The 27,222-nt window shown below is 43.1% G+C and overlaps 2 protein-coding genes across 2 annotated transcripts in view; one reads left to right on the forward strand and one right to left on the reverse strand.

Annotated features, from left to right (window-relative positions):
* LOC120052674 (kinesin-associated protein 3-like) overlaps positions 1-17,495 on the forward strand; it is a 49,102-nt gene extending 31,607 nt beyond the window's left edge. Inside the window, exons 12-20 of the mRNA XM_038999723.1 lie at positions 990-1,098; positions 1,195-1,307; positions 3,982-4,147; positions 4,729-4,854; positions 5,712-5,810; positions 8,255-8,340; positions 11,766-11,955; positions 13,133-13,226; positions 16,677-17,495. Coding sequence (XP_038855651.1) covers positions 990-1,098; positions 1,195-1,307; positions 3,982-4,147; positions 4,729-4,854; positions 5,712-5,810; positions 8,255-8,340; positions 11,766-11,955; positions 13,133-13,226; positions 16,677-16,776 — 1,083 coding nt within the window. The 3' untranslated portion in view covers positions 16,777-17,495. The remainder of the gene's footprint in view (positions 1-989; positions 1,099-1,194; positions 1,308-3,981; positions 4,148-4,728; positions 4,855-5,711; positions 5,811-8,254; positions 8,341-11,765; positions 11,956-13,132; positions 13,227-16,676) is intronic.
* Positions 17,496-19,037: 1,542 nt separating this feature from the next.
* niban1b (niban apoptosis regulator 1b) overlaps positions 19,038-27,222 on the reverse strand; it is a 34,233-nt gene continuing 26,048 nt past the window's right edge. Inside the window, exons 13-15 of the mRNA XM_038998800.1 lie at positions 23,075-23,186; positions 22,714-22,922; positions 19,038-20,031 (exon numbers count right to left, since the gene is read on the reverse strand). Coding sequence (XP_038854728.1) covers positions 19,975-20,031; positions 22,714-22,922; positions 23,075-23,186 — 378 coding nt within the window. The 3' untranslated portion in view covers positions 19,038-19,974. The remainder of the gene's footprint in view (positions 20,032-22,713; positions 22,923-23,074; positions 23,187-27,222) is intronic.

Genomic DNA, 27,222 nt, shown 5'->3' on the forward strand with positions numbered 1-27,222 from the left:
TGATTTGGGGTCCAGGGCCCCTGGTATGTGATACCCAATGCGAGGTGTGTGTGTGTGTGTGTGTGTGTGTGTGTGTGTGTGTGTGTGTGTGTGTGTGTGTGTGTGTGTGTGTGTGTGTGTGTGTGTGTGTGTGTGTGTGTGTGTGTGTGTGTTAGTAGGATTGCACACTACTGACTCCTCACAGGGAGCGGACCTGCAGTGCCCCTGCTTAAAGCCTTTCCTGTTTAATGTTAAATCAGAGCAGGAGTGCTGGGAGACTGGGCAGGGAAAGAGGGGGAGCAGAGGGCAAGGGCTGGGGGCAACTCCTTTTTGGACCTGCACCTCTCTCTGTAGTTGACTTCCAGGGTGTTAACTGGTGGCCTAGCCCCCTCTTCTGCTCCCCTCATCACGTCTCCCCCCTCACCGCCCCCTTCCACACACGTACACACACATCCACCATCATCATCACTAAGGACCTGAAGCTTACTGTCTTTTGACATAATTGAAGGAGACTGTAGGATGCTCTATATGAATCAGAGGCCTTTGGATTGTGGAGGAATGGACAAATTGCAAGCAGGCATGGAATGTCCTCTCTTTCCATCTCCCTCTGTCCACCTCTCTCCTCCATCTGTTTGCAAGCCCTCTCAGTAGTCCCCTGCAGGGTCTTGGCACAGACCTGATTAGACAGAAATGACTGTACCTATACTCTCTACTTATCTGCTCACTTCACAAAAGGCCTTCCTGTTTCCGTACTCTGCGGTTAACCCAGTGTGTCACCATGGCGACCCACTAAATGACTGTATGGACGATATGTAGACCCGTGTCATCAACATGGTGATGTCATTCATCTATTCAGCCAATGATGTCACCAAGCATGCATCCATCCTCAAATAGAGAGAAAGGTTTGGGAACAGAGACACCCATAAGACACTGACTGACTTCTGGCCAGCTATAATGATTGATGATGAATTGGTATTGATTGATTTATGTATTATTTGATTGCTTGACAGTTGATGAAGATGCTGTTTGATTGTGGTGAGAGCCCCATGGACCCTGAGCTAATCTCCTTCTGCATCAACCTGGCTGCCAACAAGAGGAATGCACAGGTCATCTGTGAAGGTAAAAACACACACACACACACACACACACACACACACACACACACACACACACACACACACACACACACTTCTAATCCTGTTTTTCCGTCCCTAGGTAATGGTCTGAAGATGTTGATGAAGAGGGGTCTGAAGCTAAAGGATGTTCTGACCATGAAGATGATCAGGAACGTTTCTCAACACGACGGACCCACCAAGAACCTCTTCATAGTGCGTACTAAACTAACTCACACTCAGTCTTTAACACTGATGAGCTTAATCGTGCTCAGTATAGATATAGGCCAGGGACGGGCAACTGTCGCCTGGGGGCCCCCCTTTTGTAGGCCTGCGGATCATAATATATATATTTTTGGAACTCAGTCGTGGTTCTTACTGTTGCGAGTTAGAATAGTAGAATACACAATGTGCCAATTTCGAAACGTGTTATTGCTGCAGCAGTTTTTCTCTTATGTCAGTCACTGACAGACACTTAATTATCACTAAAATCTGCAAACATTTCTCCCCACCCCATTGCAAAATGAGTAGAATTGCATGAAATGAGTTATAACATTGCAACATTTTCTCTACACCCCATGGCAAAATGTGTAAAATAGCAGGAAATTAACTCTAAAACATACATTTGTTCTCTCCGCTGTCAAGAGGGCCACTAAAATGTCTTGCTCGCAAGGTGGGGTGGAAAGGGGTGGGGGGGACAAAAGGCTAGGGCCGGCTCTGACTGCTTGTGTGTGGGTATGGATGTGGATATGCAGACCCATGAGCCACTGCTGCCGCTCGTGAGGAGTTCAGTTTTTTTGTAGCTCCCATCCCTGATATAGGCAGATAAGGCTAGACAGGCTAACATCTGTGTTCTTATAATAGTATCACTGAATCCATTATCTCTCATGGACAGATGCACGTAATATGGGAATAGAGACTCAACTGACTGTGGGATGCAAGACTAACAATGAACTTTGTTCCGGTACGGTGATTTTTCCGTCACTGATCATTTGGATAAATAACGATTTCGCAGGTGCTCGCATCTTTCAAATTTCGAAAGGGGAGGGGACATTTGGCCCTGCTTGAAACTTTCAGAGAGTTTCCCTCAGGGTGAAGACTTTGCAAGTCGCATTAGTCTCCTCCCAGAACTTAATTGAGCATCGGACACAATTACGCAAGATTTTAGTTCTGGGTTTCGTAGATTACTGACTCCATATCTATGCTTGTTCTTATACTAGTAGCTGAATCCATAGCTAGGCTCTATCTACCCCATACAGGGTCGCCTGATATGAAAATGGGGTCGCGGAAGAATTTCAAAAACCCTGGTAAAAATAATACCATAAAAAAAATATTATATCGTCTTTGTCTCTCAATCATTGTAATGTAGTTGACCTTAAAAATCGAAATGAAAATGATTCAAATCTAAAAGTTACATTTCAACCAGAGAGCGCCCTTAAATCGCGGTAAAAGGCCGTACTTGACCTTTGCACTTGAATCATTCCCACAGTGAATGGCTAAGCTCGCTACGCTATGAAACCACAAGCTATTGCAGAGACTTTGATATTACCAGACACAATTGATATGGTGAGAACAATGTGTGTGGAGGCTAATGCACAGAAACTCACATCAATACCTTTGTCAGATAACACTGTGAAACTAAGAATTGATGCTATAACTAGCAATCAAGAGGAAACTGACTGAACGACTCAAACTTGTTAGCTGTGAGGGCCGAGATGCATTGATTTTTGTTCGCTACATGTTGGGAGATGCTATTCACGAGGACATATTGTTCTGTCTCACAATTCCCAAGCGTGAAACGGCACAGACGATGTTCAGTTTGCTCCGTGGCTATATTGATACAGATTCCATGGGATCAAATGGTGGGCTTTTGCACAGATGGGACGATGGGCAGGCCTCTACACTCTAGTTATGAATGTGTTTCACTGGCAGCTGAGGTTGCTCCCTCTGCCGTATGGACGCATTGTATGATACACCGAGAGCAACTGGTGGTAAAAAAGCTGAGCACAGAACTCGGAGATATGCGGCAGGTAACTTCGATTGCAAACTACATCGCGCATGCCTGTACACACAACTATGTGGAGATATGGGGTCAGAGCATGACAATGTTATATTTCACATCCAGGCTTGGTGGTTATCGAGGGGGAGTGTTGGAAAGATTTTTCAAATTGAGAGAGGAACTGTTGTCATTTGCAATGGATGTAAAAAACTAAAAAAAAAAACTAAAAAAAAAAAACTGACTTTGTTGACTTTCTGAGTAATGAAAAGAAAATGTGTCTCCTTATTTAACAGACATATTTGGGGAAACTGAACGCAAGCATGCAGGGGAAATACACAAAAAATATTCAGATGAGTGACCGAATCAGCAAAATCTGTTTGACTGTGATCTTGGCTCAGTTGACATGCCGGTAAGGGAAATCGAACAGCTGATCGAGCTGTCAAGTGACCGAATGCTGCAGACAATGCATTCATGGGTCACAATGAAGGAATTTTGGTTCATAACTCAAAAGGGAATACTGTTCCGTCTCCCGCCGAGCATTAAAACTCGTGGTATACTGATTCAGTGCTCTCGTCTGCATTAAAAACAAATATCGATCCAGGTTGGGTGTGACCGGAGAGATGAGGTGCGCACTGTCGACCACGGCCCCTGACTTTGAGAAGCTCTGACGTGCAGCCAGCACACCCATCTCATTAGTGGTGGTGAGATAAGATAAAGATGTCATAGCCCCAATTTTAAAAAGTAAACATTAATTAATTCCATCATTTTTCACTTGGTTGGGGTCGTGAGAATTTTATATCAAAATGGGGTCGTGGGCCAAAAATGTTTGGGAATCCCTGACCTCTGTCTCTATGGTAACTGACCTCCCTCTGATCCCCCCCCCCCCCTCAGGACTACGTAGGTGACTTGGCTGCTCAGACGGGAGTGGAGGAGAGGGAAGAGTATGTGATTGAGTGTCTGGGGACCCTGGCTAACCTCACCATCCCTGACCTTGACTGGGAACTGGTGCTGAAGGAGTACAACCTGGTGCCCTTCCTCAAAGACCGCCTCAAACCAGGTAGGCTCAGAAACCGCCTCAAAGGGGGTGATTGTGGGGTGGCAGGTAGCCTAGTGGATAGAGCGTTGGACTAGTAACCGAAAGGTTGCAAGATCGAATCTCTGAGCTGACAAGGTAAAAAATATGTTGTTCTGTCCCTGAACAAGGCAGTTAACCCACTGTTCCTAGGCCGTCATTGGAAATAAGAATTTGTTCTTAACTGACTTGCCTAGTTAAATTAAGGTAAAAAAAAAAAAAGACCTCCTCAAACCAGGTAGGCCTCAAAGACCGCCTCAAACCAGGCAGTGAGGGAGGGAGAGCGAGAAAGGGGGGAAGGAGGACTGGTGCTACAACTTACAGGTGCATTCAGCCTGAAGAACTTGAGACAAGCAAATACTGTACGGCCATTCCACAAGTTTTCAATTTGAAATAATTATATTCCATGGCTTTCTCCTAACCCATAACCTTCATCACTCTATCAGTATCACTGACTGATCCTACATCATTGAATGATGTCAGCGATCTCACACACACAGTGATCACACACAGTGACTTTTCCCTTCTCAGCTTTGATCTCTGTGACCTCTGCCCCCCCCCACCAGGCTCGGCAGAGGATGACCTGATCCTAGAGGTGGTGATCATGATAGGGACGGTGTCCATGGACGACTCCTGTGCTGCCATGATGGCCAAGTCTGGCATCATCTCTGCCCTCATCGAGCTGCTCAACTGTAGGTAGTAGATAGGGCCCAGGCCTGCACATGCTAGAAGGAGGGTTATCCTACTAAAATGCCTGCAAGTTATAATCAAACTGACATGCTATGTGAACTACAATATGAGGAGTAATGATGAAATGGAGTGAAATGTATGATACAACATACAGTACATCGACTTGTATTAGCTTGCTGGTTGAGGGATTGTATTTATATACAGTCTTTCTGTGTATGTAGCCCAACAGGAGGATGATGAGTTTGTGTGTCAGTCTGTTTCACCTCTCTCTGCCTGTAGCCCAACAGGAGGACGATGAGTTTGTGTGTCAGTCTGTTTCACTTCTCTCTGCCTGTAGCCCAACAGGAGGATGATGAGTTTGTGTGTCAGTCTGTTTCACCTCTCTCTGCCTGTAGCCCAACAGGAGGATGATGAGTTTGTGTGTCAGTCTGTTTCACCTCTCTCTGCCTGTAGCCCAACAGGAGGATGATGAGTTTGTGTGTCAGTCTGTTTCACCTCTCTCTGCCTGTAGCCCAACAGGAGGATGATGAGTTTGTGTGTCAGTCTGTTTCACCTCTCTCTGCCTGTAGCCCAACAGGAGGATGATGAGTTTGTGTGTCAGTCTGTTTCACCTCTCTCTGCCTGTAGCCCAACAGGAGGATGATGAGTTTGTGTGTCAGTCTGTTTCACCTCTCTCTGCCTGTAGCCCAACAGGAGGATGATGAGTTTGTGTGTCAGTCTGTTTCACCTCTCTCTGCCTGTAGCCCAACAGGAGGATGATGAGTTTGTGTGTCAGTCTGTTTCACCTCTCTCTGCCTGTAGCCCAACAGGAGGATGATGAGTTTGTGTGTCAGTCTGTTTCACCTCTCTCTGCCTGTAGCCCAACAGGAGGACGATGAGTTTGTGTGTCAGATCGTCTATGTGTTCTACCAGATGGTGTTCCACCAAGCCACCAGGGATGTCATCATTAAGGACACACGTATCCTCCCTCTTACAACCATAAACCTCAATACAGTTCAAGTCGGAAGTTTACATACACTTAGGTTGGAGTCATTAAAACTCGTTTTTCAACCACTCCACACATTTCTTGTTAACAAACTATAGTTTTGGCAAGTCGGTTAGGACATCTACTTTGTGCATGACACAAGTAATTTTTCCAACAATTGTTTACAGACAGATTATTTCACTTATAATTAATTGTATCACAATTTCAGTGGATCAGAAGTTGACATACACTAAGTTGACTGTGTCTTTAAACAGCTTGGGAAATTCCAGAAAATTATGTCATGGCTTCTGAAGAAGGCTTCTTTAGAAGAAGGCTTCTTTAGAAGAAGGCTTCTTTAGAAGCTTCTGATAGGATAATTTACATAATTTGAGTCAATTGGAGGTGTACCTGTGGATGTATTTCAAGGCCTACCTTCAAACTCAGTGCCTCTTTGACATCATGTGAAAATCAAAAGAAAATCAGCCAAGACCTCAAATAAAATTGCAGACCTCCACAAGTCTGGTTCATCCTTGGGAGCAATTTTCAAATGCCTGAAGGTATCACGTTCATCTGTACAAACAATAGTACGCAAGTATAAACACCATGGGACCATGCAGCCGTCATACCGCTCAGGAAGGAGACGCGTTCTGTCTCCTAGAGATAAACGTACTTTGGTGCGAAAAGTGCAAATCAATCCCAAAACAACAGCAAAGGACCTTGTGAAGATGCTGGAGGAAACAGGTACAAAAGTATCTATATCCACAGTAAAATGAGTCCTATATCGACATAACCTGAAAGGTCGCTGAGCAAGGAAGAAGCCACTGCTCCAAAACCACCATAAAAAAGCCAGACTATGGTTTGCAACTGCACATGGGGACAAAGATGGTATTTTTTGGAGAAATGTCCTCTGGTCTGATGAAACAAAAACAGAACTGTTTGGCCATAATGACCATCGTTATGTTTGGAGGAAAAATGGGGATGCTTGCAAGCCAAAGAACACCATCCCAACCGTGAAGCACGGGGGTGGTTTGCTGCAGGAGGGACTGGTGCACTTCACAAAATAGATGGCATCATGAGGTAGGAAAATTATGTGGATATATTGAAGCAACATCTCAAGACAACAGTCAGGAAGTTTAAGCTTCCAAAGTTGTGGCAAAATGGCTTAAGGACAACAAAGTCAAGGTATTGGAGTTGCCATCACAAGGCCCTGACCTCAATCCTATAGAACATTTGTGGGCAGAACTGAAAAAACGTGTGCGAGCAAAGATGCCTACTAACCTGACTGAGTTACACCAGCTCTGTCAGGAGGAATGGGCCAAAATTCACCCAACTTATTGTGGGAAGCTTGTGGAAGGCAACCCAAAACGTTTGACCCAAATTAAACAATTTAAAGGCAATGCGTCCATATACTAATTGAGTGTATGTAAACTTCTGACCCATTGGGAATGTGATGAAAGAAATAAAAGCTGAAATAAATCATTCTCGCTACTATTATTATGACATTACACATTCTTAAAATAAAGTGAGGATCCTAACTGACCTAAACAGGGAATTTTTACTAGGATTAAATGTCAGGAATTTTGAAAAACTGAGTGTAAATGTATTTGGCTAAGGTGTATGTAAACCTCCGACTTCAACTGTATATACCTCAGGATACATAAATATATCTACTGTAATTTTACATCAATTTATCCCAGTTTATCTCAATATACTGTATCGCAATATCCCTGTTAACCTCAATTATCTCAGTTTACCTCAATATGGCCTAGTTTACTGAAGTACACTCCGGTTTACCTCAATATGCCACAATATACCTACATTTACCTCAGAATTACAGCCCAAATAACCCTCATATCTTCCTAAATGGCTTTCAATGTAGACCTTATTTATTTACCCTGTTGTTAAATTGTGTTACCATGGTAACTAATAGGATCACCCTATATCCCGTCTGCTTCTTTCAATGTGTGTTTCCACGGCAACCTCAGTTACCCCATCCATGACCTCAGTGCTCCACACTGCACAGTCGTGATCTGAGGTGACAGGCATTAAATTACAAATAGCTAGCAGAAATACTGTATTTGATAGATGTTTTCATTTTATGGAGAATATTAGAGGGATCTCTACCAAGTGGTCTGCCTTGGGCGAGTTATTCTGCTTTACCATATCTCTCTCTCATCACAGGAAATGTAATAGTTGTTTGTTTGGCCACAGGGCAACTGTCTCGTGTCTGCTTCCTATAAATTAAAGAGCAAAAGCATTATTTCCTCTCTCTCGTTTTTTTCTCCCTCAAATACCATACCGTAACTGTGATCTTGATTTAAAGAGACACTATTGAATGATCTGTTTGAGTAGAAGGAACAGCAAAATGATCCCCCCGAAAAGTGTAGAATGCATCCCTCCCTTTCTCTGTTGTCCTCTCCTTGACTCACTCTCTCCAGAGGCTCCCGCCTACCTCATTGACCTGATGCACGACAAGAACGCAGAGATACGCAAAGTCTGTGACAACACACTGGACATCATCGCTGTAAGTATCTATATATCTGTTTGGTAAAAACGTATGCAGTAAGCAATTGTGATTGTTCCCCATCATTTTGTTAATTTTTGTAGAACACTTCCCCTATTCTGATTATCAGCTGTTGTCAAACACACGTGTCAAAAGACAATTCTCTCCTCAAGTGTGCAGTGAATTTTACTAGATGAAAAGCCGAAATGAGTATGTACAGTTGAAGTCGGAAGTTTACATACACCTTAGCCAAATACATTTAAACTCATTTTTTCAATATTCCTGACATTTAATCAGAGCATTATTTATTTCATAATATTCCCAATGGGTCAGAAGTTTACATGCACTCAATTAGTATTTGGTAGCATTGCCTTTAAATTGTTTAACTTGGGTCAAACGTTTTGGGTTGCCTTCCACAAGCTTCCCATAATAAGTTGGGTGAATTTTGGCCCATTCCTCCTGACAGAGCTGGTGTAACTGAGTCAGGTTTGTAGGCCCTCCTGGCTCGCACACACTTTTTCAGTTCTGCCCACAAATGTTCTATAGGATTGAGGTCAGGGCTTTGAGATGGCTGCTCCAATACCTTGACTTGGTTGTCCTTAAGCCATTTTGTCACAACTTTGGAAGTATGCTTGGGGTCGTTGTCCATTTGGAAGACTCATTTGTGACCAAGCTTTAACTTCCTGACTGATGTCTTGAGATGTTGCTTCAATATATATCCACATAATTTTCCTTTCCTCATAATGCCATCTATTTTGTGAAGTGCACCAGTCCCTCCTGCAGCAAACCACCCCACAACATGATGCTGCCACCCCCGTGCTTCACGGTTGGGATGGGGTTCTTTGGCTTGCAAGCCTCCCCATTTTTCCTCCAAACATAGCGATGGTCATTATGGACAAACAGTTCTATTTTTGTTTCATCAGACCAGAGGACATTTCTCTAAAAACGTACGATCTTTGTCCCCATGTGCAGTTGCAAACCGTAGTCTGGCTTTTTTATGGCGGTTTTGGAGCAGTGGCTTCATCCTTTCTGAGCGGCCTTTCGGGTTATGTCGATATAGGACTCGTTTTACTGTGGATATAGATACTTTCGTACCTGTTTCCTCCAGCATCTTCACACGGTCCTTTGCTGCTGTTCTGGTTTGCACTTTTCGCACCAAAGTACATTAATCTATAGGAGACAGAACACATCTCCTTCCTGAGCGGTATGACGGCTGCGTGGTCCCATGGTGTTTATACTTGCGTACTATTGTTTGTACAGATGAACGTGGTACCTTCAGGCGTTTGGAAATTGCTCCCAAGGATGAACCAGACTTGTTGAGGTCTACAAATGTATTTTCTGAGGTCTTGGCTAATTTCTTTTGATTTCCCCATGATGTCAAACAAAGAGGCACTGAGTTTGAAGGTAGGCCTTGAAATACATCCACAGGTACACCTCCAGTTGACTGAAATTGTGTAAATTATTCTATCAGAAGCTTCTAAATCCATTACATAATTTTCTGGAATTTTCCAAGCTGTTTAAAGGCACAGTCAATTTATTGTATGTAAACTTCTGACCCACTGGAATTGTGATACAGTGAATTATAAGTGAAATAATCTGTCTGTAAACAATTGTTGGAAAAAGTACTTGTGTCATGCACAAAGTAGATGTCCTAACCAACTTGCCAAAACTATAGTTTGTTAACAAGAAATTTGTGGAGTGGTTGAAAAACGAGTTTTAATGACTCCAACCTAAGTGTATGTAAACTTCCAACTTCAACTGTAATCCTGGCATTTAAAGCATGCTACATTTTAGAAATTTCACAAAGTATTAAACATATTTTCGCATACTCAAGTCTACTATTTAGAACATAAGTATGGTTTTTCTGACATTTTCTTCCCATTAATTTCTAACTGAAACTGGCCAGAATTCTGGTTTTCCAGATTTTCTATGTTGTCCTGATCCATCCCTGTTTAATGCAGGCCAGGAAAAACTGTTTTCTAGCCAGGAAAAACTCCAGATAATGGCATAATCAACAATGTACTTGCAAAGACGCATTACTTATCTCTCTAATTGTAACATTTAGATTGAATGGACTGGTACATTCAATTCCTGTGTGGTTATGTCCCAGTCATGGTGTGATCTGTCACAGGCCTGAGATCAGTGTAATTAGCTATAGATTACAGCCGGGTTGTGGAGCTGGTAGTGGGGGAGAGGAAGTGTTTCATTGAAATTATCAGTGAGAACTATTAAGATGTGAACCACATGAAAGACCAGGACAGGCTCTGGAGAGTGTCGTAACAGGACGCGGTAGGTGAGCAAAAAAGCAGACCCTACGCACACACAATCATTAGTCTTCGGAGCTGCAGGCTACCTTAGCAGAGCTGCAGGCTACCTTACCTTATTGTACGTTCTTGAATGTTTCCCCTTTGATCATTGTGTCCACACACACAGCCCGCAGAGAGAGAGAAATCTACGTATAGATGGTTCTACTAGATCAGACAGAAGGGTAATTCATGAGGATAATTCTTAGATTCAGGTTTTCTCTGAGGAGGAACATTGGAAATGCCATGAGTACTGTTTTATATCGGCTGGCTCCTTCCCTCTGAGACGTCATTAGCTCAGCTCTCTCGTTATGATGGATTAAGCTTCATATAAAACCCTTACTACAGACTAATGGTCCAGGGGAAGTCAGCCGTGTAGTCATTAAGCCGCTTTAGACGTGATAAATCTGCAGCTTGACAAAAAGTGTCACTGCCACTTTGGGGACGGAGAGCGGCCCTGCGATGTGACAATGGGTCCGTTTGAGGCCTGGGCCTTGGGTGGCTGTCAGTGCCCAGGGGGCTCTGCTTTGCATCTGGATGATTAATTTGCAGGGCCTGGCCGAGTGGAGCACAGCGGCTCAAAGAGGGTCTTTCTCCCAAATGGCCCACGCAGAGAAAGGAAAACAGAATCTGTGTTCCTCCTCAGCCTTCCTCGGCCAAGCTCTACACACACACACACAGCCCCATCGCAGTCCCATCCATCTCACCACGCCAGGTTTTTATTAGTAACAGCATCAGTAGGGTGCGGGCACACAGAGCAGTGCATTGTGGGATGCTGTAGTAGTCTGTGGAGGATCTGGCCCTCCCTGCTGAGATGGACCAATATGGCGGTCAGTGGTCCGGCTGGTCCCCCAGCCCTAGCTGACTCCCTGCCAGCCACTCTTCTACAGCCAATTACACTTCCAGTTCAGTTCGGTGGACTCTCTCCGTTTACACAGAGTGTATCTGTTTGCTACTAAGGCTGGGATTCAAATCAATTGAAGATGGTGGATTTCCAGATAGTGCTTTCAGTGTGTGTGCATGCCTGCCTGTGTGCTTGTATTCATGTGTATGACTCGGTCTGTTTTTATCTGTGTATGTGAACCTCCAGTAACCCATACTCTTCTCTCGCGCTCTGTCGCTCTCTCTCTCTTCCTGCTGTAGGAGTATGATGAAGAGTGGGGGAGGAAGATCCAGAGTGAGAAGTTCCGCTGGCACAACTCCCAGTGGTTAGAGATGGTGGACAACAGAGCCATGGGAGACGACGGAGAACCATTCATGTACGGAGACGACGGGGAACCTTTCATGCTCAACGGAGACATTCTGGAGAGACACGACCTCTTCTACAGTGCAGGTACTGAGGGAGGTAGAGAAGGAGAGAGGGAAGCAGAAACATTCAGCAGAGACTCAACCTCTTCTACAGTGCAGGTACGGCGGGAGGCAGGTAGGGGAGAGTGGGGTTGAGCCATTTTTTTTTTTACATTCAGCATCACTTAGTCAAGGGAAATATAGTATTTTTTCTAACGAAGATATCTACATACATTTCAGGATGTTGTGTGTCCCTGGAAAAAATCAGAAGTCATGTAAACATTACAGTTTTTAAAACATAGCTTGTCCAAAAAAAAGTGGTCTCTTGGCACAACTTCAACAGAAAGTTAAGCCACCTACAAATTTCTGTACTGAATGAAATATTACCACTACCTTGTTTTTAACCATGTCTATCTTTAGTTCCCAAACAAAATTCAATACATTCACAATCGCTTTTTGTCATTTAATAATTTTAAGCATCTTTGAACACAGGCTTATAACACCTGACAAACACTTTTTTAAACACTTATCATACATAGGCCAGGTCCTGTTACCTCATATCCCAGCGATAATGCCTTGCATTACACCTGGGAAGAAAACACTTCAATTTGCTCAACTTGCCATTGGCTCAACCATTGGATCAACTTACCCCATGGCCATTGGTTTAACTTACGCAAGGCAAACATTTTGACTATATTAACCCACACAGGTTTATGACCTTATATTGAAACTTAGAGACCCCAACTGATGTAAAAAATAAATAAAATAATGATGAACTTGGCTTTAGATACAAGCATCATGAAACCACTTACACAAATTAATTTGACTTGGTAAAAATATGTTTTTTGGACCTAACTTGCTTACCACTTTTTCCTTCAGACTCCGTGAAATGATGACCTCTTCCTAAATATTTGGTCAAATTATTTATTTTCTGTATGGTTTCCTGGAAACAAGGGTGGCTCAACTTACCCCACGCTCCCCTACAGAGGGAGGTAGAGAAGGAGGAAGGGGGGGCAAAGACCTGACCTCTTCTACAGCACAGATACAGAGAGAAAGAGGAGGAGGGTGGGAGAGGGGTAAAGAGCAAGAGGGAGAGATACTGGAGAGACTCAACCTCTTCCACAGCGCAGGTGTGGATGAAGTGAGAGAGGGCGAGATGAGGAGTTGAGACACTCAATAGAAAACGTGTCTCTAACTTAAGAGTTGTATGTCTCTCTCCCCAGATGGGATCATCCCAGCAGACAGTACCATCAGCCCAGGGTTCTTCATAGACTACCAGAATGGAGACATGGGCCAGGCTGGAGGCTTCCCAGGCAGGTGAGCTCAGAGTAGGTGAGGGGTTGGACTGCACCTCTATCCCCATCCCCTAGAGGCTCCTCTTGGCAGTGAGCTGCACCTCTCCCCCTTCCATCCGCTGGAGAACCACAGCAGGGCTGGTTGTCTTTCTCCTGCATTAACATTTACATTTGAGTAATTTAGCAGACACTCTTATCCAGAGCAACCTACAGTAGTGAGTGTGTACATTTTCATACTTTTTCGTGCTGGTCCCCCGTGGTAATCGAACCCACAACCCATGCTCTACCTACTGAGCCACGTGGGACTGACAGGCTGTCCTGAAGCAGGACAATGACCCCGTAGCAAACCGTCTCAGCCTCAGTCTCTGCTGCTCGGTGAACGTTGTGTTTTTCTTCTCCAGTATTCGCTGATCTTTGTTATTGAACCAGGGGCAGGGGCTGTGTCAACAGTCCTCCACTATCCCAGAAGGCCATCAACAGCAATACTGGAGCTTTGAGAATAAACACACACACTGCTCTACACTGTTGAGGCTCAGATGCAGCCTGCAATGAAATAATTATTTATATTTATCATAAAACAAATATTATCCTTTGATTTTTGCTGTCTTAAACAGGCCTAATAATGTAAAGTTGAAGTAATTTGATATGCTGTTAAAATGATGAATAGGTGAGGAAATGGGGAGTTTGTTTGAAGTGACTTGTCTTTTTTATTATCAAACATCTTGCGTGCGATCAAGGTTTTTTCCTGTCGGAGTATGTTTGTGTTGACTGCTGTTGAGAGGCTTGCTGTGTCGAGCAGATAGCAGGACAATGCGCTGAATCCATGCAACAGTTCTTTCAGCTTCCAAATGGATGAAGGAGAGGGGAGGGAGGGAAGGAGAAACAGATAGCAAAGAGAGAGCGAGGGAAGGGAACGGAGAGAGAGCAAGCGAGTAGGAGGCTTTTTTCCCCAAAAATTTCTTTGTAACTGATACCTTTTAAATATACTGAGCAAGCTGGGGGAATTGGCATCTGCAAGAGTGTTTTAATTTGGCCAGTGTACTCTGGAGTGGTCCAGGTTAACACAATAATCAAAGCCAGCTCCAGCGCTTATTTAAAACTATGTGTGAAAAATGGTGTGAATCGGGTCTTTTTAAATGGGTTTAATACAAGCACTGTTATTTGTATAAATATCATAATGAGCTATTTTATATGAACCACATAAAACGTCTCTAGTCCCGGGTCGTTGGGAAGGAGCGGGTCCTTTATTTGAAAGAAAGTTCAAATAAGTCCCAGCAGCCTCAGTGGGCCAGGCGACAGAGACTGAGCGAGGGTGCCGTTCGTGTACCCGTGTGGAAAGAGAAGTGTCTGGGTTTTACTAGAGGTGCACAACAGCGTGAGATTGGAGGGTTTCTGACCCCCCCCCCCCCTCCCACACACACACACACAACACGCAGACAGGCAAATCAATGAGCGCTTTGAAAGGACTGTCAGTGATTGACAGTCAAGAGTGTTAAGGAATGTAAAACTAAAGGAAAACAGAACAGCATTGCAATCAGGTGAGACGGCGAAAGAGAGGGGGGGAGGTGGGAGCTGGTTATTTAGCACTTGTGTAGTGGGTAGCTGTAACCTGAGGAGTGACAGCCAGGGGAGAGATCAAAGCATCTCGGGTGAGAGGGCCGGGGCGAGGTGGGAGGGGACAGACGTATGAGGGAGCAGAGGGTCAGGGGAGCAAAAAAAGGAAAAAGGGCCTGCTTCTCTTCCTGTGCACTATGATCTCTGTCGAATGTGTCCCCATACCTCACCCTGGGTTCACTGGGGCCTGTAGTACCAGGGTGGAAAAACGAGGGCCTTTTGTCTGCTAACATAACCCTCCCTCTCTTAAAATGTCACAACACACGCATACCTGGAATGAGGTGAGAGACGAGCTGATTTACATGTCTCATATTAGTGTGTGAGTGAGTTGTTGATCAACTGACCCTCTTTATCGTAACGTGCGCATTTTAAACCAGTGGTATTCAAACCAGTGTTATTTTTGGGAACCCATTTTTTCCCCCAAAGAAAACCCCCACTACACCCCAAATCTAATGACACAACCTTAAAATCTGTCCATTTGGATCTTTACATCAACAGATAACTTTCAAATCATTGCATTTTCATCTCATCAAAATAAATACCTTTACTCAATAAACCCCGCTGCAGTTCCGTCGCGACCCCGACGTTTGAATACCACTGTGTTAATCCTTTCCTCATCACCACCAGAACCAGACTGCAGGCCCTGGCCTGAGGTCCAGCTGTGTCTCTGCCTCTCTTTCTCCCAGGCCCAGGGTGTAGTCAGACAGATGGTCAGTGAGGCAGGCAGGATTTCCAGGTAGGCTGTGAGGCAGGCAGTCAGACAGTGCAATCAAGACAGGCTGTGAGGCAGGCAAGCTATCCAGGCAGGTTGTGAGGCAGGCAGGCAGACAGTGCTATCAAGGCAGGCTGTGAGGCAGCAAGCTATCCAAGCAGGTTGTCTGACTCAACACTGGAGAAACACCAGAGTCCTTTTCTTAGCCTCCTTTTAGCCTGCCTCTCAAATCCCCCCCCGACAGCCGAGCGGAGATGAAAAAGACATATTCCTGCCCAGTGAGGTAGGGGTTGGGAGGGGGCACGAGGAAGAGGGGGTACCGAGTGTGTAACTGATCACTGGAAGTGATTTGGGCTAAAAACAACATCATTATGGGCGCTCACAGGGGCAAAGCAAACAGCTCGTATTTTAATGAGCCATAGGATGTCGGCCCGGCCAGCCAGCAACTGACAGTGTATAGACCAAGAGAGAAGGATTGAGGGTGGAGTGCAAGAGAAGGGGACATGCTGTCGTTTGTCGAGGGGCAGTTTATCCATCACTCTGTTTGGTTAACTCGCCCACGCCCAGTCCGAGGTAACAAGACGGTCGCGTTGACCCCACTGCACAGCTGAACGGTCAAGACCAGCTGGTCACAGCAGAGACACGACCAACCGTGAAGTCGTCCAGCCTTTCTTCCTCTGTATCCACATCCCCATGGTAACTGATTTGTATGGTTGTAGCTACAGCCCCTTTATCATCCCCCAAATAGGCTGGGGTTGGTGGAGGGGTGGAGTGAGGGCATGCAGGTTAGACAGGTCTAGCTGTTGGTCTCTAACAGAGCTGTGTTTTGACATTTTAGCTGTTTTTATGTAGTTGGCTCACTGGCTGCCTCCACTGTTTACCCCTGCAGCTACAGGTGCCCTGTCACTGAGCCTCATTGTTATGTCAGAACCCTGTATTAGAGCAGATTAATATTGCATTACGTTTTTAAAGCGCTTTCACTTAACGTTCCATTATACTACGAAGCCTTTTACCATGTTTTGTTTGCGTCCTTGTATGTTTCACTGTCTCAGAATGCCACCTAGTGGTGGTATTCAGAACCATCTCACGTGATGTCGACTCCTGTGGGGCTGACGTGTGTGTGTGTGTGTGTTTCTAACCCTTCAGTATGAATATCGATACGTTTAGACAGTCGACGGTGACCTCTGGACAGCGCCCCGCCACGGCTTCCGGCTTCCGGCCAGAAGAGCAGTTCTTCTACAGCTAGGCTGGAATCGGCCTCCAGATCAACCAGGTCAAATTGGGTTCACTACACCGCACAGACTGACTCCAGCTGTCTCCTGTGTAGCTCTGTGTAGTGATGAGTGTATCAGCACTACTACTGTGTGTTTAACAGCTAGTCGCTTCAAGTGCTCTATTCCAAGCCCTAGCAGTGATGATGTTTCTGTTTTATTGAATGCTAACATTACATCTTAAGCTACCCAAACGCTTTTCTGGAAAACAATCTTTTTCTGGTTAAGGTCATAAAAAAATGGCAATTTGTTTTGAGCTTTAATTGGAATATATTTGCAATATCTCAATGTGTTCACTATAAGTATGTACCGTAATACAAGAACACCTGCTTAACTTTAGTCTTAACTTATACAGGATGAGCACTGCTTTGTTTCCATAGGATGTTTTCCACGCATTACATTTCCGAAGTAGAGGTGGTTGGTTGGTATTGCACAGTGTTAGTCTTATTCGAATTGTCCAGGAGCTGCATGCTGTGACAGTCCTTGTTATAGGTGACCTCATTCATGAGACTGACAGTTTTACTTCTGTTACTTTGCCTTTGTACAAACATTCAGTAATTATGTTTATTTAACTGTTTTCTTTTATATAAATTAACAATTTGTTGTGTTGTCTCTTCATTGTGCCTGGTGCTCATCAGAACACATTTTTCTGTGGTGCAATATTTAAAATAAAGTGTTGAAAGTGGACATTGTTTGATGTGACCATTCCTTGTACAGTCCTTGGCACCCTTGATAAAGATGAGCAAAGAAAAGGGTATAAAATAAATAATACAAATACTGAGCTATATTGTATGCTCATTGTTTTGAAAATTATATTATTTTATACTTGTACAATTGCTCAAATAGATTTTGTTTAACAAATAATAAAAGCAATTCTCAAAAAAGTACGTGTCAAAATTAATGGCACCCTTTAAAAATGTAAATATTACATTCAACTTTTTTAAAGGTCCAATACAGACGTTATCTCAATATCAAATCATTACTGTATAACAATTAAGTACCTTACTATGATTGTTTAATTAAAAAGTCAAAAATAAACAAATCTAACTATTGCAAAAGGCTCTCAAGCTAGAATTTAGCTAGCACTGTCTGGGAGATGTCTGAGTGGGGAGGGAAATTGGCAGAGGTTTTTCTTATTGGTCTATTAACTAATTTACCGCATGGTGATGTCACCATGGAATGCCAAAACTACATCCCACCAAAACAGTCAGAAATTCCAGGCGGTCTTTTCAAACAGCTCTTACACCAAAAGGGCATTATCATAATTTCACAGTATTATCCCAACCTGATAGTGTGTAAGTATATATGAAACACAGAACTGCACTGGGCCTTTAAGTTCATCTCATTTCAACCATTTATAGGGAAATGGCCTATATGGATAGGGATACATTTAAATGTTTCTAACAGAATAAATATTAAATGCATAAGCATGGTAGCAATTGAAAGGGAACAGTTTGGAGATAATGGGGAAGTTATTAGACCAAAGGTGAGTACACAACAGTTCACCTGACACAAGACTGAATCCAAACATTACACTTGATTTTATGTGCATTTTACATTTACTGTACTTTTCACTGCATTTGTTGATAATGAAATCTGAAAATACTCTGGATACATTCAGTAACATAAGACTATTCCTGGAAAATGTGGGGTAAGTGCAACATAAGACAAAAACATAAGGGTTTGAGTAAGGACTAACTGGTGTCTCCAAGTGGCCACGCACCTCTTCAAAGTATGCAATTTCAATGGACTTTTATGACTCAAAGAAGAGTCTTCAACCATAAGGTACTTATGCCGTAGAGGAAATAGAGCAACCACACTTAAATATTTTGTCTTGCCCTCTGAATGGCGCACACACACAATCCATGTCTCAATTGTCTAGAGGCTTAAAAATCCTTCTATAACTTGTCTCCTTCATAAACACTGATTAAAGTGGATTTAACACGTGACATCAGTAAGGGATCTTAGCTTTCACCTGGTCAGTCTGTCATGGAAAGAGCCGGTGTTCCTAATGTTTTGTACACTCAGTGTAGGTCAGTATTTATTTTATAGTCTTTATCAAGGGTGGCAATAATTTTGTTTATCCATGAAAAATTTTAGAGTCTGAGAAACTATAAAGTACTGTATGAAGTCTAGAAAAAACAGCCAGCCGCCCAGTGCTTGTGTGTTATTTATTTAAATAAAATAACCTTTTTGACTATAAAACATTTACTGTGTTTGTCTTCCTTTACCACTGAAGCTAGCTGAGTTTATGGAGCACAAAACTAGCTGAAAACAATAAATTAATTACATTTAGCTAGCAATTAACTGTTAAATATACAGTGAATATGCACAGCCCCTTCCCAACCTGCCAGTATAAAATGTTATGTACAGGCACTGGATGATGTTGACATTTCAACACAGCTAAAGGTCATTCAGATATAAAGACACTAGACCAGTCTCCATAGCAACCACGTCCATTGGAAATGGCTCATTCTTCATGGAATCAATGCAGTAGGTCTATGTGTATACAGTATAATAATATACTTGGAAGAAACATTAGCTCCTCAAATCATGATGCCTTTGGATGTATCTCTTGTTGGGATAGCTGTACATAACCCTCCCATATCCTACTCGGACCAATTCAATATACGGCAGTGTTCTTGATTTAATATTGAACAACTTAAATTGGCATATATCAAACTGTTCTCAAATCATCTAAAATACATGTAAAAATCTATGACACAAACGGAAGTTCATTCCACACAATTGCAATAGTCAATTTGATATTTTCCTTGGTCCCGAATTTGATAATCCAGTTATCTCACCACATTGATCTTCTCAGAAACACAATTGTACACATTCATATTTGACCAGTTTAATGGAAACGTACAGTTTTATGCTTGTATAAAAATGACTTTGTTTTTTGACAGTGAAGGTAATCTCAGTCGGTTTCCACAACAGCAAGGGTATAGTCTATCACATTTCCATACTCCTCATAATTACAGTGATATAAAATAAAATGGGGCCCTTGTCATCCTTTATTCTCTGTGTGACATCAGGCCCCTCACTGGTCACCCCTCTCTTATAGGTTAAAACTACCTGGGTAACGCTGGACCATCTTCTCCACTTCCAACTCCTCCACCACCAGGTCCCGGATCTCCTTCACACAGTCCAGGGCCTTGGGGGCAGGCTCAGCGGGCTCCCCAGCCTGGAGGGCCTCTTTGGCTCAGCAGGGAGGGTGGCTGGAGCTGTGGAGGGACTACATTCACATTGGCTGCTGATGCTATGGTTGAATCAGAACATGCAGTGACTTCAACACTAGCTTCTCCGTTAACGCCTAATGTTGCTTCGGCGACAGGGTTAAGGGGGAACGGGGTCCACCCTCTGACGCTGACAGGTGATTCACTCACACTGACCTCTAATAAAGGTCAGAGGTCACAGAAATCTCCTCTGCTGCTCAGTGACACTTTGACCTCCTTAGCGGGGGCTGCTGCTCCTGACGCCACTGTAACATCATCATTAGGGGTCTCAATGTGTGACGGGGGCCGACTCGCTATCTGTAACCAAGTCCTCATCCCCATCATCGGGGACGGATGGGGCTGTCACAGGCTCCTCCACATCTTTGGTCTCTACTGCTGCAGCAAGTCTGGAGTCTGCTGGTGGCAGTTACAGGCTTCTCACCACTAGAGAGCACTGCTGGGTCACTGTGAGGAGGACTGCTCTCTCTATCAGCTTTTGGCTCAGTAGTGGTGATTGTGAGAGAAGCCATGCTACTGAATCTTCAACAACTACAGGGTCAATGACAGCTACATGGTTGACAACACAAACAGGGACAGGAGATGTGGGTCAGGGACAGGGTCCGGACTGGGGGAAGGAGCTTTGCTTTGTGCTACTGTGGTTGGGTGTCTACTTCTCTGCCTCGGTCGGTGTCCCTACTTTCCCTTTTTCAACAGCGACTGGCTTTTCTACCGTCACTATTTCAGGGGCAATTGGATTGTCTACCTTCTCTGTCTCAACTGGAGGGCCTGTGTCAACATGAGTGGTCTAAGATAGAGCAGGAATGTCCACTTTAGCTGTCTCAGTTAGGACAGGGATGTCCACTTGAGCTGTTTCCGTTGTAGCAGGACTAGACACTTTATCTGTCTCGGCTGGGACTGGAGAGTCCCATTGAACTATCTCAGTTGGTTCTCTATACAACAAGAGTATAGTCTACCTAGCTGGCATGAAAATGAACCACGAGAAAAGCGTCCTCCATTTGCTATTTAATTGCATAGATGACATGTATTTTTCCCTGCTGCCCCTGTTTTATTATCACTTGTGAATGATGCCCAGCTTAAGGCAAAAAAAGAAACAGCACATGCTTTTTTGTGCAACTTTTTAAAATCATAGTCACACACTTCGTGTAGCCTAGCCCATCCTCCTATAGTCTTGTATCACAACTAAAGTGCCCAAACAACTTCTTAAAATTAAGCACATTAATCCACGTTACAACGGGTGTAGAGCCTAACTGGCATATGTGTCAAGTTTGGGAAAGATCATTTTCACCATAAAAATGCACCTTGATAATAAGACCTATAATAAAAACGCATAATCGCATTTGTAGCTTACTGCCGTGTGCACATTGTTGCGTTTATAATGTAAGAAATAGCCTAACAGTTTATCAACATCTTAAATTAAACGTTCTCATCTGTTGCGTCAGCCACATTGCATAAAACAGTTTTTTTTTTATGCTAGTGGTTGTATTAATTTGGAATCTATCGCATCCCACAACCGTCCCAGACTATGTTTGGAATATTTATTTCTCGCACAGAATAGGTCAACCTCTGTACTATAGGGATAGTAGATTGACATAGGCTAGTAGTTTTGCTGTTCATTAGGCCTACACATCTTGTTGGCTGTAGAAAATTAAATGTGGACAGTTCTTTCAATATCTTCAATATGTGCCTCGGAATTTGGATAAGTACACGCGCAGTTGCGTCCCGGATGTGTCTCTGTCTTCATTTGTAGCCTGTAATAAAGACCCTATCACGTGACAGAGAGCCATGTGAATGAGAGGTGCTTCAGCACGCAGCAGGGAGAAGGGAATTATAATTATAATATTCATCCCAAGGGCATAACGGCCCCTGGCCGCAAAAGGAATGGATTTCTTCAGGGGGCATTATGGCCACACAAAGGGGATGTAGCTGGGAAATTCAAGGCATTATCAAGTACTTGTCATATTGTGAATGAGAGACTGATGTACCTTTCATGCAACTTTTTTCAAATCATCATTAGAGTTGCATCATGCAGCCTTAGAATGTGCTAAAAATCTAATCACAAATGATGCATATAGAAGTACCTGTTTCTTTGTTTACTGCTCAACACAGAATAGCCACATGTGCGCACTCCCTCAAATCGTTTGGAGAAAATATCCTTTCTATTTTCTTCAGCTATGTTCAATTGTATTCTTCATACTATAAAATAATATAAAATAATGCCACTAAATTCTCAGCAAATCTTGTCTGCTAAATGAACTAATGTAGCCCACAGACATGTGGCATTGCCAGATCAGGGCCTAACATCAGGATAACTCAGAATATGCTACTCTGCTCTTCTGAAATAGACTACATTTTCTAGATATCATGTTTCTTTAGACCTGTCTAAAATAACTAATGGATTTATTGTGATGGTGTAGGCTATATTACATGGATTTATTAGACTTTTTTTTAAATGTAGATGTTCCAAAGGTCTGCATCAGTGGCTTGTAGGCTGTGCGTGGAAGCCAGGAGATGCTAAATATGTTAATTAACGGTCAAATACTGAGAACAGCAGTTATTTGCTTGACAATCACCGGCTGACAAAATGTCATGACCGCCACAGCCCTACCCTTGTGCACCCCCACCGACCACCAGGCCATTGCCCTGAAGAGGAGAGGCAGGCTGGGCTGTTACCTCGGCTTCGGGCTGGGTCTCAGGGTGGATCTGGATAAAGGTAGGGGTCTCAGGCTGGGTCTGGAGCTGTCCGGGGAAGCCTAGCATCCTGGCTGGGTTGCTGGGGATGAAAGGGGTGGAGAGGAGGCTGGAGGAGCTGGACTGGCTCAGGAAGTCTCTGGTGTCTGTGAACAGATTGTGTTTCTTCAGCCTGGCTGCCTCCTCCACCACTGTAGAGCAAACAGAGACGTCTTTAAAAGCAAGCGTACTAATAATATTGGTGTGGGTGAGCAGAGAGAGTAACATTGTAGTAATGCCTAAAATGTGTATTACAATTGAATAAGATCAAATGAATAACTCCAATATCTAGTAGAAACAATACCTTTGATGACTTCCTTGTCCAGACTCTGCAGCAAAATGCCCTCATAGATATTGTGAACATGGACAAAGTTGGAATAGTCTGCATAGATTAACTGTTTAAGACCCTGCAGCGCCTAAAGACACAGAAACAACCATTTCAACCTGTGATTTTCTAAACAATAATGAGATTTCAGGACACAAAAAAATATGTAAAGGCCTGTGCTCTCAAAACACTATTCTTTTGGGGCAGTATCATTTATGCTGTCTTTCCCCCTGTTTTCTTGAGGGTTTTGAAGGCTAGCTGAGAGACTCACTGTTTTACAGGTGTGTAGCAACTGATAATGTAATAAAATACCAATAATGGAAGAGGAGCTGATAATGTAAGAACTTTTGCATGTGTAATAGTGTAATTACTTTAACCAAAAATGTAATATTCACTCTCTTTTACCCATACAAGCGAGACCCTCTGTCATCTACTAGTGCGACCATCACCGGTGCAGCGAGACCCTCTACAACGTCTACATCATCCACAAGTATGACCACCACCGGTGCAGCGAGACCCTCTACAACGTCTACATCATCCACGAGTATGACCACCACCGGTGCAGCGAGACCCTCTACAACGTCTACATCATCCACGAGTATGACCACCACCGGTGCAGCCATGGAAGATGCTGAAATGGAGGAAGCACCTCTGGATCTAGGACCACCTGAGATTATTATGACCCTCACGGAAGTGACCACTGGGGACCTTGTTGAACAGGATGTGGCCGTGGGGACAAACGAGGAGAGACACGAAGAGGAACAAAGTCACACCAGGCGCCATCGGAGGTACCAGCCCCCAGATCCACTCATTTCAGCAGAGGCTCCTTCAAGCTGTCGAGAGGGATGCAGCCCAACCTGATGCTCACAGGAAGGAGGAGGAAGAGACCCTCTTTGCCATCAGTCTAGTGGCAACCCTAAAGAGGCTGCCTCAGCAAAGAAAAGCTGCAGTCAAGGTTTAAATTAATTAGCTGCTTTTCGATGCCGAGTTCAATGTTACGTTTTTTTTCTCCACAACACAGGTATTGTCTTAAGTATTGCGACAGTGAAGTAAAGTAGGTCATTTTTACAGTATACTCATGTAGGCTAATTGGTATTTCAGATCAAAGGATTCATATGAGGCAAATGTATAGCTGTTGTTTCTGGGTTAGAAAATATCCGAAAACAAGTTTGCTGTCTAAATATTTGCCTGTCATATTCATCTTTTGATCTGAAATACAAATTCCATGAGTAAACAGCAAGAATTACCAATGTTACCATACTGTTCCAATATTTATGCCACTAACTACACTATACAAGCAGTATTTAGTTAACATAAATCTCACCTTTTATGGTGTTATTTTATGTAATGCTTGTAAGTGTTGTTTTTCTCTTCACTTCCAGAGATGGAGTCAATTTAGCCGACCAGCTCACAGGAAGGACAGGAAGTGGAGAGCTGTCTGGTTGTTGTTTTGACCTTCTCCTCCAATGGGTTTTGAGCAGGAGGTGGAGGAGAGGACGCGAGGAATCAAGGAAATGCAACTGATATTTTCCAAGGGTCCTCACTTGAGATTTTCTAACTGTCCTTATTCCGCTTACTATGTCCTTTCTTAGTAGGCTTTTTAGTATAAAATTCATGGAATTCATAAAGTAAATAGTTTCTCAATACTTACTGTAGGACAGCATTCATTATTAGTTGTACATAGATTGCATGAAAATTGACTGAATTGAAACTGACACACCGGAGAATTCAGATGCTCTTGTTCTTTTACAAGACTAAAGGTGAAATGTGTGTTTACCTGTATTGTGGCCACACATTCACTTTGAGTTTTTTCAGACAGCCCTGCCCTCTCTCTCTTTATGGCCATGTCTGAAGTTCCCCTACTATGTCTAGGCTTTATGAGTAGTCCCTGTATCTGTCTGCAGTTGTGCCAAAAATACATGCTCTTGTTGTTCTCGTACAGATTACAGGCTACACATACATTTTTGTATTTTTACACGCACATACATGGACACACACCTCTTTCAATAGTTTTTATTTTTGGTAAAATTTTTACAACACATACCTGTCATGTTCTTTCCTGTACTTGAATACTTATTTATGTCTAATGTTTTCATAGTCAGTTGTTTCAGTTGTTTATTAATATCTCATTTAGACTTAATCTGCTTATTTCTTCCCTACACATTTGCAGATCTAAGACCAGATTAAAGTAAAAACACTCTCTTCCTAACCTGCATTTTGTCAGACCAGTGAAGATGGTGGTAAACTTGACTATTTGTATTGTCCCTAGGTTACCGAGGGTCCATTGTTATCATACTAACTGTATGTCGTATAACCTTAATTAGATCTCCTGCTCACCTGATGTACCATGCCAGGTGTGTATAATACTGATGTTAATGGGAGAGGGAAGTGGTTTTTTTTTAATTTATTTTTATTTCACCTTTATTTAACCAGGTAGGCAAATTGAGAACACGTTCTCATTTACAATTGCGACCTGGCCAAGATAAAGCAAAGCAGTTCGACACATACAACAACACATAGTTACACATGGAGTAAAACAAACATACAGTCAATAATACAGTGAAAAATAAGTCTATATACAATGTGAGCAAGTGAGGTGAGATAAGGGAGGTGAAGGCAAACAAAATATATATATAAATAAATAAAAATATAAAAAGGCCATGGTGGCGAAGTAAATACAATATAGCAAGTAAAAAATTTAAAAAAACACTGGAATGGTTGGTTTGCAGTGGAAGAAAGTGTAAAGTAGAGATAGAAATAATGGGATGCAAAGGAGCAAAATAAATAAATAAATACAGTAGGTAAAGAGGTAGTTGTTTGGGCTAAATTATAGATGGGCTATGTACAGGTGCAGTAATCTATGAGCTGCTCTGACAGCTGGTGCTTAAAGCTAGTGAGGGAGATAAGTGTTTCCAGTTTCAGAGTTTCAGGTTAATTAATGTGTGGTCTTTACTCCCAAATTTCACTTAAATATAACTTCCAAATGAAGAGAAACAATGAGACTGTCACGACTTCCGCCGAAGTCTGTCCCTCTCCTTGTTCGGGCGGCGTTCGGCGGTCGACGTCACCGACCTCTCCTTGTTCGGGTGGAGTTCGGCGGTCGACGTCACCGACCTTCTAGCCATCGCCGATCCACTTTTCATTTTCCTTTGTAGTTGTAGAATTGCGAACCCGAGCACGGAGGAGCCTGGATTACTACATGTTTCCCGTCAATGGAGCCAAGACAGTTGGGAAAATTCCACCTCTCCAGGAACTCAGCAGCGATAGCCCTCCAGTCTTCCTCCTTGGGGACAGGCATGTATTCACCAACCAGACAGTTGGTCTCAAAGAATGTGAAATAAAATTCAAAACAATTATCAATATTGTGACGAACTTGAAATTCCACCCACATATTCTATCTACTCATATACACAATACCGGTAAAAAGTTTAAGAACACCTACTCATTCCTTGTTTTTTTTAAAGTATTTTCTACATTGTAGAAGAATAGTGAATACATAAAAACTGTAAAATAACACATATGGAATCATGTAGTAACCAAAAAAGTGTTAAACAAATAAATATATTTTATATTTGAGATTCTTCAAATAGCCACCCTTTGCCTTGATGACAGCTTTGCACACTGGTATTTGGTATTCTCTCAATCAGCTTCACCTGGAAGCTTTTCCAACAGTCTGGAAGGAGTTCCCACATATGCTGAGCACTTGTTGGCTGCTTTTCCTTCAGTCTGCGGTCCGACTCATCCCAAACCATCTCAATTTGGTTGAGGTCGGGGTATTGTGGAGGCCAGGTCATCTGATGCAGCACTCCATCACTCTAATTCTATGTAAAATTGCCCTTACACAGCCTGGTCCTGTTGAAAAACAAATGCTAGTCTCACTAAGCACACACCAGATGGGATGGCGTATCGCTGCAGAATTCTGTGGTAGCCATGCTAGTTAAGTGTGCCTTGAATTCTAAATAAATCACAGACAGTGTCACCACCAGCAAAGCACCCCCACACCATCACACCTCCTCCTCCATGGGAAATACACATGCAGAGATCATCCGTTCACCCATACCGTGTCTCACAAAGACACGGCGGTTGGGACCAAAAATCTCCAATTTGGACTACGGACCAAAAGGACA

This window comes from Salvelinus namaycush, chromosome 8, assembly GCF_016432855.1.
Source record: "Salvelinus namaycush isolate Seneca chromosome 8, SaNama_1.0, whole genome shotgun sequence".
NCBI lineage: Eukaryota > Metazoa > Chordata > Actinopteri > Salmoniformes > Salmonidae > Salvelinus > Salvelinus namaycush.